Below are 14,377 nucleotides of genomic sequence, written 5' to 3'. Positions count from 1 at the left end.
TAATTACCAATAAGAAAACTATTGCACCTGTAGCATATAAAAGTTGTTCTACTACGGCATTGTGATTGCTTTCTAAATATGATGAACAGAATTTTCTTTGAAAATGTTATTTTTAGTATAGTCATGTAGGACTGCTGAATTTACTTCTCTGAAGTGAACTTTGACTTTGTCTAAACAAAAGAGTTAGTGAACAATTGGAAAAAAAGTCATTTTTCCAAAGCTGATGATAAAAACTAAAAAAGGGCAAACAAATTCTAAATGTAGTTTAGGAATTAAATAATTTTATAGTTGGAATTTCTGCATTGTAGATTAGGTGCATAATATTTAACATACTTAGAGGCTAAGTTTATAAACTTGAGTTTATAAAATACTTGTGCTTTCAGACAAACTGCAAAACATTTGGGTGCTGAACTCCTAATGGTACCTTGAGTGGCAAAGAGTTGTGAGCTGCAATACTGCTCTGAGTCTGGCCTAAAAAGCCAGCCCACTTCCTCTTTAAACAGTTCATGTAAGAAGTCATGTGTAAGTTCTAAAGAAAGTTATTTAACAAATCCAGTTTCTTTGAGAGGAAATACAAAAATATCTTGAATGTATTAAAAATGTTACTTAATCAAAAGTAGGTTGATTACAGCATTACTGAAGTTAGCTCTTACTCTCAAGGAGGAAAGTAATAAAACTTTAGAGTTTTATTTAGGAATCTTATGACAAATGAAGTCATGAGGAAGAACCCCATTTTTCTGTAGTTATCTACAAGACAGATCTTACAAGGCTTCGTTAACATTGGTTTCCTGTGTTCAGTTCCTACAATTTTGGAAGTGCAGACATCTGCACAGAGAAGCCACACGTGTGGGGTTGGAGGAAAGGCAAAATGTCTGAACTCCCCTCAGTTTGTGTTTGATCCAGAGGTGTATTATAGCGTGACTAGAGCAGAAATGCCTGTATTCCCTGGGGCGTATAAATCTGTTCCATAGTCTGCCTCCAGGAAAAATACTGGCTCGACTCTGAAAGGACTACATTAGTTCCAGTTATGTGGAGTGTGGAAAGTGAATTAATTTTTGGCTAAACTACTTCTGAGCATGGTGCTTCCCTTTTCACAGCCTTAGACAGCTGTTGTCCTCATTTAAGTGCCTATGCTATCGTTCTCCAATGAATGCCTTTGACACTAGGTTGTCCAGTTCAATATTGTGTTTAATAAAGTTTGATCTAGACTATCTAAAACAAACTGTCTGTTCATGCATGTAATAACAGCTTCCTGAGGTAAGAGCTACATAAATGTGTTTCAGGGCAAATTTTGACAAAAATAGGAGAGAAAACAGTAGCCTTGTTGGAGGTCTTGCTGTTGCAAGTATTTAAGTCTTGCTCTCTTCATACTGATTCTAAGAATATATTTTAATTAACTAAGAAGATGCTTCTAAGAATATTAAGCAGTGAAGTTATTCATACCAGCTCCTCTAAGTAACTATGTTCTTGAAGGAGGTGTCACAAGAAATCAACCTGTATTTTCTCTAAATCCTAGGTCTGTGTCTTTCCAAGTGATCGATGTTGTTGATGGTTCTCAAAACTGCCTTCAAAACTGGCTGTAAATTAACTTCTCTGATTTTGTCAGCAGCGCTACAGAAGGGGAAAAAATGATGGACCTTGTGCTCAGGTGTCCCATTTGGAATTATTTAGGAACATTCTGGGAAGCATGTTTAGCTTTTTTGCTTAATTAAGTATTGACATAGATGTCACTGTGCCTTATGGAACAGTACAGAGCAGGGGGTTTTTTTCATGGTATAATATCTGTAAAAAGAAAGAAGTATTGATTTTTCTTTTTACATGAGGATTTTTTATATATCTTCATTGTTATTTTCAACTTTCTTGCATTGCTGCTAGATGTCCTTTGTCTGTTAAATGAAGAAAATATTCTATCACCACAACAGCCAAACCAAACAAATTCTTTCCTTGGAAGAAAACAAAGCAAAGCCAACAGAACATCCATCCAAAAAGACCACTCCAATAGGATCAGTCAAGAGAATTAGAAAATTCTGAGTTTTTCCTTCCTGGCATTTCAAACAAACCCTCTTATATATTCTTTCTGAAGGGAAGATACATGTACAAGGAGGGAAAAAAAGTTTCTTGTGCATAATTTTCCTTACTTCTGTGCATATATCTTCCACTTTATATTAATGGCCTTCCTGCATGCAGGTTGAAGAGGATCACCTCTGTGTCTGAGATCTGTGTAGTGTCTTTTAAGATGTGTTCTTAGCAACTTTTGATATTTTGTTTATTTTATTGATTATAGAGATATTTGCGTCAGTTAAAACAAGTTTAAAAGTTAGTTTTCCACTTCATTGTCAATATTTTTCCACAAGGATTCCAAGTAACAGTACACGTGAAGTCTTTCCAGCTAGCTTTCTTGTGTTTTGGACCATTTGTAGTCTGTTTTTGTCATGTAGACAAACTGACATATAATGCTTTTAGCTTCGTCTCTGACAGAGTCTATGTATCTGCAGGATACCAGATGTTAAGCAGGTATTCTTATTTGTTTATCCACCTGGAAAACTGCTTTATTTCATAGCTGCATTTCCAGTCGGCTTCAAGCTGGACTAATGATTATGATGATGTGCTTGGTCTTATTCACAGCTGTGCTGTTCTGCTTAAAAGCTGAAAATAGGGCCAGAAGAAGAACTCCAGCTGATGCTGAAGAGAGAAATTAAAGTCTGGATAACTTCCTCTGCAACTTCAGTTTTCATCAGTGTATGTTGAATTTAAGCAGACTGTCCAGATTATTTTTATCTGTCTTGGGACACTGGAAACTTCTAAAAATCCTGAAAAAGAAAACCCTTTAATGGCAGTTGTGCTCTTTTTCCAGTACACAAAGCTGTTTGCTTCACTGCAGCTAAAATTAAGTTTTGTTAATCACAGGAACTAACATCAGTAACATATAGACCCTTCATAGTAACAATCTTGTAACAGCCAGTGAAAGCTATTGCAGTCAGATAAACACAGTAAACAAAACCAGAGGTTGTGGCTGGATTCTTCACCAGCTCCTTTAGTTTTTGGAATTATATGAAAATTTTAATAACCTTGGATGGGCAATATGCTGGGCATGTTTTTTAAGGAAGCCAGAAATCCAGAAAACATTTTTAAAGGTTGGAGATGTAGAAATGCCGTTTTGGCATGCCTGCAATTCCTTCATGGGATTTTACCACGTGACTGATTTTTTGTTTGGGTTTTTTTTTTTACTTTTTAATTTCCTTCATGGCAATTGCCAAACAAAGATCAGAGTTCCTTTTAACTTATTTTTAAAAGCAGAACTTCAGTTTAAGGCTCTATTCCACTAAACTGTTTATCTTGGGGGAAAAAAAGGGTCAAGTGGTACAACTAAGATGGTTAAACTGATGTTTTTATCTTAAACTTCAGAGAGTTTTATTAAAGTACTTTATTGTTTATTTGGGGATTTCTTTAGTTAGGTTTACATCAGGCTTATATCTCATTTCTATTCTTGACGGCTACAGCATTGAAGATTCAAGTATGCTTTACTCTCAAGGGACAGAGCATTAATTTTAGCATTAAATAGTGTTTCCTTGGTGATGTATTAGTTTATCTCTCCATAACATTACAAGGCATTTTCTGCAACGTATATGCAAAGAAGAGATAATATGTTAAAATAAGCATGTGTGATTCCAGGCCTAACTAGATTTCAGTGTACCAGGGTAAGTCAGTATTTCTGCCTTTGCTGTGTTAGTAAAGGAAGGAAACATGCCAAAGATACCACTTATCTCCTAATGTTCCATTTTGTCATGGTCAGATAACACATCAAAACATTTCTGTCCCTTTCTGCTAATAAATATCCTCAGTCCAATGTTCTGTGTTAAAAACATGTAAAGGCCACTTTGCATGGTTAATTAAAAGGCTGATGCAGGAGAGAAATCAATTAAATACGTACTTATTGTGTCCAGGTAGCAAAGATGCTAAGCAAGCAAGCGGGATTTTGGAAAGTTTGATCTCCTCTTGAGTCTCTTTAAACTTTTTGTGCCACTCTGGAGGACAGTATAGGGCTGTAGAGAACGGCATCAAGCATCCTCAGGCAGCATAAAGAAACATTACGATCAGTGGATGTGAAAGGTTACTTTTCTCTAAACTTTCTATAATTTCAATTTGCTGTTATAGGTGCATGCCATTTTATAACATGATATATGTCTCTGTTGAAAAGATTCAGATCAAGGCATTTACTTGAAAAATCAGTCTACCTGATGTTTTTCATTATAAATACTTTATTCATTAAACATAAAACATTCCTTTAAGAAAACATCACCACAAATACATATGGGAATGCATGGAAAGGGGCATTCCACCTTAGGTCTTGGAATGACAACTGTTCTGCTTGGCTGCATTCTCATAGTGATTTGTGGATGCAACACACCTGTCTCTTTTCCCTAATCTTTCCATTTGCATGTGAAAACAATGGATTCCATGATAAGTATGTAATTTCACATGTGTTTCTTTATCTTCTTAACTCTTGAAGGAAGACTAGCACCTGACTTGCAAAGTTCTGGAAGGTTGGTATATATACAAGTGTGCTTATTTTTAGGAGTGTTGTCAATCCAAAGTAGGATTCAAAATGGCTCAAAAAGGCAATTTTTATTTTTATATGTCTTCTAATGTCTTAAAAACATTGTATTTATAGGCACTGTTTGCATTTCATGGGCTCTTGCCTTCAGAGGATAATTTCAAATTGTACTTTGTATATGCTACTTTCAACCTGGAAATGAAGAGAATTTATTTTGTTTTAAATACTTTTACCCAAGGCAATTGAAATATCATTGTGTTATGTAAGGCAGGTTTTAAATAAACCAAAACATGTAGAGTATTTTAACAATGTGAATTACTTGAGGCATTTCAGAGGTAGGACCTCAAAAAAGAAGCCTCTAATTTTAATGAAGCAAGAAAGGAATCTTTTCAAAATAGCCCAGTATCCCTCCTTAGTCTGAGCTCTTTCCGAGTGTCCACAGGTAAATAGAACTCTCAAGTACTCTTTGTCAGAGTTTAGAGGCTCTAGAAATATTCTATAATAGTAGAACATAATACTGATATTTCACAAATTGCTATCTGATAGCACTGATTATTTAACATATTTCTTCAAGTGCTTAAGAAATAAGTACAAGCAAGTGGTGTGAAAAAAATCTGGCTTCTTTCTTGTCATAAACATTAAAATCCAAATACTGACATACCTTTTCCTTAAATATTATGTGATTATTCTTCTTCCTTCAGTCAGATATCTATTTCATATCTATGTGAATTAGTTTCTTGATGTCATTACACATCTGAAGATGTTACTGGTTGAGAGGGTTTCTCCATGTGTCAAAACGAGTTTGTTAAGGGCATTGTAGCACTAATTATTTAATCCTGCTTATGGACCTTGTGGACATATCTGGAATGATAATGCAAATCAAATCTTTGATGATTCTGACAGCTTACAAAGAAAAAAAATAGCATTACCATCAGGTAGCAAGAAGAAAGTTTTGGAAGGGCGGTCATACTTCATGAACTGTCTTCCCGCCCAGCTAAGAAATATTTCTCTTGAACCATTAATATGTGTTTGATGTAGTGCACCCTTTCATCTCATATCCTCAGGGGTAGGACCCATCATTTTTCAGTACAGACATCTTTGAATAATCCTGCCCCCCAAAATAATCAAAACCCAAAAATTCTGTTGACTTTTAGTTAATATACAACGTGAGTTAATCTACTGAATTTTACTACCCTAGCTTTCTAGAGTTTCTGAGTAACAACTGAATCTTTGAAAATGAACCAAAAAAGTATTTATACAAGTTTCATCTCTAAAAATTGTGTTTATTCTAAATTTTTAAGTGTTAAGGATCTAATGAGGCAGATATCTGTAATGCATGAATAATTCTTGTTGATTTACTGAACTGAAACTTTATATTTGATATCTGTGCTAGTTTAGTGTGTTGGACCATTCTGCCATTATCCCTGTAGTTCGTTCTTCTTATATAGTATATGAGTGGATTGTATAAACATGTTCAGAACAGGGCATGGGCATACTCCAAAGGAATGGAAGTACTGGCTTTCCTTCATGATACATTAAAATAATTTCTCTTCTGTTCCTGTTACTAAACATTGCTATTAAATACACAGTAAAAACTAATTAGATAACATTTGTTTGTTATACTGAACTATGTATATAAAGATGTAGGGGGGGGAAAGTGTGATGTGTACCTCTTGTAACAATAAAAGCTATTCTTCTATATATTTCCAGCGTTCTATCAGTTTCCGTAGTGACAGTCGCCCAGATCTGCTCAGTCCACGACCGTGGTCTCGAAATATGCCCCCTGCCAACACAAAGCGGAGAGACAGCAAACTGTGGAGTGAAACCTTCGATGTTTGTGTCAATCATATGCTTACATCTAAAGAAATCAAACGCCAAGAGGTATATATAGGTCTTCCTTTTTTGCCACAGATTTAACGGTCAAAAACCATCTTTAAAACGTGGAGTTGAGGAACGCTGGTAGGCATTGAAGCTTTCCTAAAATTAAACAGAATGTCAGTGCCTCCACTAGAAGCAGAATTCCATTCCAAGTCTTTATAATTCAAGCTATATTAGATGAAGTTTTTCATTCATTTTAAACCAGCGCATTGTATTGTCTTAATAAATGTGAGGTTACTCAGATACATTGTACTGTGATTGACTGCATGTGTTTACATGTTCTGTTTGACAATTTCTGTAGCAATGGCTGATATTTTGATGTTTCTTTCTGTTGTTCTAGTGTAATGATAGATGAGAAAGCTATTTCATGAACAGTTATTCATCAGGCTGCCCAGAGTGGTTGTGGAGGCTCTTTCCTTGGAAGTCTTCAAGACCCACCTGGACATGTTCCTGTGCGACCTGATCTAGGTGGACATGCTTTTGCATGGGGGTTGGACTAGATGATCTCTAAAGGTCCCTTCCAACCCCTTCCAATCATTCTATGATACATAGGCGCAATCATTTCCCTTGGGAGAAAAGAGCATCTTTGAGGAAGTTTTCAGTGTTAGAAAGATGAAAAAGACTACTTTGGTGACTTTAATGTGTTGTATGTGACAAATTCTAGGTAGTTCATGTTACAGCCAGTGACAGAGCTCCTCTGCAGTCCAGAAATTTTTTTTTCGTAACAAAATTTCTAGCAGTATCAACAAAGTTCCAACAGTCTCTGAGAACACTTTAGGGACTGAGTCATAAATCAAACAACAATAACACCAAGCATTTCTGGTGCAGGTTTTAACTTTGTACAAGAATTTCTGGGAAATAACTTCAAATTGAGAACTTCAAAGGCAGCTTATTGAAAAGTAAACTGTAGAAACTGTTTGCATAGCGTGATGGTCATTACTGTCTTGAAGCAGAAGCCAAGAGCCCAAACAAGAGAGTTATTTTCCAGGAAGTTTAGTATGTCAGTTCTGCTTTATATTGGTTCTTATGCTGCACGCTTAACAGAATATCTGAACCTCTTCCCTGTGCATGTTCTTAAGTTAACTCACAGTGTGGAAGCTTTCCATGCGTGTGTATCATCAAGCTGGGAGAATCTGCATTAGTTGAAGATGTTTTTCCATGATTTCTGAAATTGAATGCCCTGACTGTGAAGTCAGTAATTCTAACTGAACAGTATGTTCTTGACTTCCGTTTTACCCCAGTCTAGAATGAAATCATGCAGTCAGTAAATACAGTGGTATTTTGATAAGCTAGTGTATTGCGGTGGTGATTATTTTAATCTGCCAGCTTTGAAGTCTCAAATCTGCTTCAAGAGAAGTAAAATCAGCTGACAGTTAAGTAGTGCTCAGCCTTCATAAAAAATGAATTCATACCAAAAAGAAGTGCACACTACCAAGGACATGTTTGAAAGATGATCTGTCTTTTACTAGACCACTTTGAAATGTTACCACTGTATGTGTTAAAATATAGTTGGATATTTTATATGCAAATATAAAATGCAAATATGTTGTACATGCAAATAGTTGTATAAATGAATGAGATACAGTTGAGTCAAAATATCCCACTGGAGATACCTCCTGCATCTGGAAACAGAACTGTTGGAAAAACCGATTAATCCTGTGGCTATTTCAAGTAAGCATTTTATGAACAGTCTGATATAGTTCTATTCCAAAAAATACTGTGTGTGATTATGTAGCTATGGAATAGATCTCTACTTTATTTCTGTAATTAGCTTTAGCAGAGACATTGTGTTATATGGTATTAGGACGGCTGCTCAGAATGTAGTATTTAACTCAAGAAGATAACCATGTAATATTTGTGTCTGTCTTTACAGGCTATCTTTGAGCTTTCCCAGGGAGAAGAAGATTTGATAGAAGATCTGAAGTTAGCAAAAAAGGTATGTTTAAAAAAACCCCAAACAAACAGAAAAGAACACCAGAAACACTATTTATTTGTTCATATAACTTTAAAATAATCCTTGCTTTTATAATTAGTAACATGGTAAGAGAGAGAAAAAACCAAACGTGTCTACTTTCTCATTCTTTCTGAAACACTTAAATGTGCTGCTTTAATTCTTTTTTTTAAATAGGAAATTGACCGTTTAAGACATGGTTATGAAACTTGAAAATATTAACAGCAATTGGTCTATTAGAGCTTTAATTGCTATTACTAATTTTTCAACTACTGGTGATATATTAATTACAGAGCTCCTCTTTTTTCTTTGCAGGCTTATCATGACCCAATGCTTAAACTTTCCATAATGACAGAGCAAGAACTGAACCAAATCTTTGGAACGTTGGACTCCCTAATTCCTCTACATGAAGGTAAAACTCAAATAGTCTTTGTTTGTATTACTGTGGCACATGGATTTATGATCATCTGGTTCATTTAGTTTCTCTTCTTTTTTTTTTAATTGTGGTCAGATCTTCTTAGGAGACTTAAAGAAGTCAGAAAACCTGATGGATCAACAGAACATGTTGGCCATATCCTTGTGGGTTGGGTAAGACAGAGTTTTTAATTGATTTTAGGACTTTAGTTTGGTTCTGCAACGTTATTTTTATCAGTCTCCTTTCCATATCTATAGGCATAGCATGTGAAAAGTATATTCTCATAGTATTTTTTAAAAGGCAACAATTTAGAGACAGAATGGGATATTTTCTATTTTTATGGATTTTCCACTGGAAGATTAATACTAGAATGTTGTTTTTAAAGCTTTTTGCTATTTGGGAAACAAGTAGTGTTTAATAGGCTTTAAATAAAAATCAAGAGTGAGGCTGGAGTTTTTCTGATGTACATCATTGAAGAATCTGCCCTCATTTGTATTCCCATTTCATAGGGAAATGAAGCTTGAACAGTCACACTGTGAAATATCACCTAGCAGTTAGTTTTTGAATATCAGTCAGTTCCAGTCAAGGTAACAGGTAGTTATTAGTGCTGTCAAAGAGACTCATTTTCTTGAAGTTAGTTAGAGTAAGGCAGACAGGGATACAAGAAAGATGCTATTGCTGCCCCACAAAAGTCCACTTCCATTATCATACAGAAACATAAACACTAAAAAGAGCTTTTGTTAGTTTTTCTGATAAAATTCCTCATTATATTTAAAAAGATCAACTTTTAAAAGGATTTAGATATATGAAAAATTTATTTGTAAGTATACTTAAGTAAAGAAATTTAGCAGGAAAAAAAGGCTTGACATTTTCAAGGGATTGGGTAGTAGCATTTAGCAGCTCTGTGTGAAACAGTGGCCTATTGTAAACAAAAACATGATCACTACTAGTACATAATGCAAGTAGTTAATCATGAAGTAGTAAGTATAAAAAATAACCTGTTTTTCTTTGTATTTTTAAAACATATTCAATTTTGGGTGTGTTTGAACAAGAGTAAACTTTTCTTTTGGTCCAAATATAGCCTAGTCTAATTCTTTTGATGAAGACATTACATATCATTTTGTGTTAATAAATGAGTTTTTGTAAATGGATATATTGTTGTAATCAACATAAAAGAGATTTGGTTTAGACTTAAGGTCTAATGGTTCTTCATCTTAGTTTGTCAAGGTTCTTGAGGGCAATGTAGATGTTAGACTGGAAAAGTTTGGTTATCTAAAAAAATGTCAGGTTTGGGAGTATTCATTCCTAGGTTTTTCTTTCCATTTGTAATTAAAATCAGACTTCTATGTTCAGCTTTTGCCTGCGCTAAGCAGTGCTCACTTTGATGTCATGGATATTTTTCAAGCTTTGGAATAACACAGGAGATATCTAGGAAGTGAGAGATGAGTTAGTGCTTCTAAAAAATGTAAATGATGAACAAGGTGGCCAGAGGACCCTTCTAAACCTTATACATGTTGGAAACATCAGCAATAAATTGCGGCTAAATCTCCAGCTAAAAGATTTCCAGTGTGAGTTCTGACTTGAAACTTTTGATGTGGCAAATGGTGCTTTGTATCATCTGCAGAATAATTTATTCCTTTCCTCAGCTTCCATGCCTAAACTCCTATGATAGCTACTGCAGCAATCAAGTAGCAGCCAAAGCCTTATTGGATCACAAGAAACAAGATCACAGAGTACAAGATTTCCTGCAGCGCTGCCTAGAGTCTCCTTTTAGTCGCAAACTGGACCTTTGGAATTTTCTGGACATCCCAAGAAGCCGTTTGGTTAAATACCCATTACTACTCAGAGAAATTTTGAGACATACACCAAATGATCATCGAGATCAGCAGCACCTTGAAGAAGCTGTGAGTTACTGTTGGGTTTGGTGGTTTTTAGGAGACTGTAAAACTTGTAGCTTATAAATGAATGAAGGGATACTACATAAAATATGGAGATGCTAATACTTGTGCAAACAGCTGAAACTCAGAGATGAAATATCTAGCCTCATTCCCCCAATTAAATCCTATTTCAGTAGTGAAGTGATTAAAAAAGAGAGGAGATAGGAGGTGTTTTCCCCAGCTCTTGTCTAATCCTTGTCCACCTTGTATCAACATTTCAGTGTCATTTTCCATTCTAATCTAAGTTTGGTAACGTAGAGTTTTCTTTTCAGGTTTTAGGTCATTCAGATAAGTTTTGCTCCCTGATTTGAGACCTTGGATAACCTCTGAATCTACTTTAATTATCATCTGCAGGAATATTGAAGGAATTTGCCTTCATTTGGTTTTTATTCAGAATAGCAGAAATAGTAAAACCAGAGGGATAAATCCAATGCTTTAAAACTTCTTTATTAATAGAACACAACCTGGCTCAGATATTCTGAAAGATTTCTAAGTTTTCTGTTCTTTCCCATATGTATGTATGTATATATATATGAAATCTAATATGTGCATACGTGCAAATGTGTATCTAGGAGTAAATCAGTTTACTGTAATAGATTTGTTTGAAACACACTTGTAAATTAATTAATATTGTCAGCATTCTACTGCTTTTGAATAGTATTTAAATATAAGTAAATTTCATTAATATTTTGAGAACAAAATTTATTATTTTCCAGGACTTTAATGTCTGGTACCTTCTAGTATTTCTTTGCTAAAAAATGGCAGCCGGGCTCTTTTTGGAAAGTGCATGTTTCTAAACACGTGTATCTGACCACTGTTGTTCTGATAATCCTTCCCCAAGTCCTTTGCCCAGATTAAATTCTGTGTTGTAGAAGTGGACAACTCAGATTTAAATTCAGGACTTGGATACTTGCATTTAAATGTTATCTGTAAGACACATTTTCCCCTTGTGCATATTCTGTTAAACACAAACAGAAATAATATGTATGACTAAGAATTCTTTTGCTTTTTTCTAAGGCTTACTTTTCTACATAATGTCTGGTAATAGCTCCTAAAAATATTTTAAATGCTTTCTTCCAGTACATTTATTGGGTAATTGTTTAACAAAGTATGATCAGGATTTTTTCTTGATACTTCAGTAGCCTTATATGGCTTTGTGGTATTGTGCTTCATCAGAACACTGTTTATTGTAGAAGTGTTTAATAAATTGTATATTTGCCATGTTAAGTTAGGAAACAGAAGTCGCTCTCTGTGGTTGGCTCCTAACACTGTTTCAGGCTTACAGTGTACATTTGTCTTCCTGTCTGGCAATCTGCTATAGGCACATTGGGCCAGACTGATCCCTGATAAATCTCCTGGGATTAAATTATCTGTTTGGGCATGTGTGTCTCAACCCATTCCCCTGCTCCACCACCAGTTATTTAACAGAGGAACTTGATCAGTCTGAGCAGCCTATGATCACTATTAGAGTTTGTTAAAACCAACAGAACTTTACATCCACATGCTAAATTAAGAAGCTATATTTTGAGTTTCAGGAAAACTGATTTCAAAGTCCTTGAAGATTGCATAGTATAAGGAAGTTGAAAATAAGGAGTGTATTTTTGGAGAAAAGGCAAAGCTTTTTTTTTAATGTTTTTGAAGTTAAAAGGCAAGATACTTATTACTTTTAATTGTAAAATTCTACATATATGCAAGTAATGCAAATGTAATATAAAATTAATTTCCCTTATTTCCAGAGGGTAACTTCCATAATGAACAAAAGCTTTGAACTTAGTGTATTGGGCTAGTTGTATGTTTTGCAGGATAAGCATCTCGATAGTTACTGTTTCTTGTTCTCTAATAGATGCAGCAATTTTGAGAGAATTATTATATTCATCATTTATTGGCATATTTCAGCTGACAAATATTCGTCTTCAATACATCTTCAAATATTTCTTCAATCTGTTTATCTTAATTCTGCCAACTGATACAGAGAGATAAATACCGGGTGTTTAAGCCATCATCAGAAACAATAATAAAGCCAAACTGAAGTGTTGCTAGCATTGATGAGATAGCTCTGGATATTGGACTATCTAATTAAAGCTCATGTGTTTTCATTATTTTTCTGTAGATAAATATAATTCAGGGCATAGTGGCTGAAATCAACATCAAGACTGGTGAATCGGAATGCCAATATTACAAAGAGAGACTTATTTATCTTGAAGAAGGCCAAAGGGATTCGCTGATCGACAATTCACGTGTTGTATGCTGTCATGGTGAACTGAAGAACAACAGGGGAGTGGTAAGGAATAAATATTTTGCCATGAATAGCTTTTAAAAATATTTTCCTTTTGCATAACAGCTGTGAGTGTATGTACAAAAACATTACTCTTTCATATATAGGAAGTTGATAAATATTACCTATTTATTGAGAAAACTCATTGGTTTTGTGAGCAGTTAAATATCTGTATCTGGAGAAAATAAGCTTATAAGTGTCTGTCTCTTAACGGGGACCTAAAATATCCTGGCTAAATGTAGATCTGATGAATTTCAATAAAACTTGCAGAGTTTTAAAGATGGTTTCAAAGATGTGATATTAATGTCTATAATGACTCACAAAATGTACTAAAAATTTGAAATCTGTTGAGGCCTGTGGTTATTAAGAATGTTTTACTTGATTATTTGTTGAAGTCCAAGTGAATTTATTCACTAGAAAAACTGTTACTGGATACTGCAAGTTCCAGTCTCTGTGAGTCTTCACTATTGATGTGGCATAAGCTGAGCTTTCTGTGTTCTTACCAGCACAGGCAGTAGAGGAAGGTTAACTGGGCATTAGAAAGGAGACTGCATGGAGGCATTCTGCTGTAGAGAGAGCTTGGAAATGTCATGCACTTTTCAAGGCTGCAAGACAAAAAGATGAATTAGAATCGTGACATGAGAAACTGAGCACAGGACAAATAATTGTAGAATTTTTTAATTGCCGTTATGTATGTACTTAAATGCTGTTGCATGGTAGAACTAGTGGAGAGAAGAATCCTTACTTTAACTGTTGAAAACACAAGGTTATAACATAGACTTCAATTAAATTTGTTTTAATGATGTTCTAAAAAAGCAATAATGCTTTTATTATCATTAATTTTGAACAGAAACTGCACGTCTTCCTCTTTGAAGAAGTGTTGGTGATCACTCGAGCTGTCACCCACAATGAACAGCTCTGCTACCAGCTGTATCGGCAGCCAATTCCAGTGAGGGAGCTTATGCTAGAAGACTTGCAAGATGGAGAGGTGCGCTTGGGAGGATCCATACGTGGTGCATTCAGCAACAATGAGAGAAGTACGACTACACCTTTTTTTGCTCATATAAGTTCATTACCTTAAGACACCTGCCAATGAGACATCAGAATGTTTTCCCTAAAATTCACGTTACCTATATGTGACGTTTTGATTTCAATCTCTTAACTGGTTAATTTTATCTCCACATACCTGCTTCTCTACTGAATTTAAAAGAGGAGAATATGTAGAATGTAGTGGCAAAACCACAACATTACAAACAACTGTATTTTGAAATCTTAAGCTTTAGCAGTTACGACTTTATTATGGAGACATTGATGGCTATTCCATAACTAAGTCTTTCAGCTGATAGATAATCAATGTAGTGTTAAG

The 14,377-nt window shown here is 34.9% G+C and overlaps 1 protein-coding gene across 4 annotated transcripts in view; it reads left to right on the top strand.

Annotated features, from left to right (window-relative positions):
- ARHGEF3 (Rho guanine nucleotide exchange factor 3) overlaps nt 1-14,377 on the top strand; it is a 114,389-nt gene that overhangs the window by 97,175 nt on the left and 2,837 nt on the right. For 3 of the 4 annotated variants that reach the window (XM_062008750.1, XM_062008751.1, XM_010195652.2), the window contains 7 exons: nt 6,266-6,436; nt 8,307-8,369; nt 8,700-8,796; nt 8,896-8,972; nt 10,446-10,703; nt 12,847-13,017; nt 13,862-14,048. In XM_062008750.1, the coding sequence (XP_061864734.1) occupies nt 6,266-6,436; nt 8,307-8,369; nt 8,700-8,796; nt 8,896-8,972; nt 10,446-10,703; nt 12,847-13,017; nt 13,862-14,048 (1,024 nt within the window). Of the gene's footprint in view, nt 1-129; nt 2,740-6,265; nt 6,437-8,306; nt 8,370-8,699; nt 8,797-8,895; nt 8,973-10,445; nt 10,704-12,846; nt 13,018-13,861; nt 14,049-14,377 lie in introns of those variants that run through there. The other variant, XM_062008752.1, reaches the window with a different exon arrangement.

Source organism: Colius striatus, chromosome 15 (genome assembly GCF_028858725.1).
Source record: "Colius striatus isolate bColStr4 chromosome 15, bColStr4.1.hap1, whole genome shotgun sequence".
In the NCBI taxonomy this organism is placed as follows: domain Eukaryota; kingdom Metazoa; phylum Chordata; class Aves; order Coliiformes; family Coliidae; genus Colius; species Colius striatus.
Note: the sequence above shows the minus strand (reverse complement) of the source record. Positions and strands in the feature narration are given on the sequence as shown.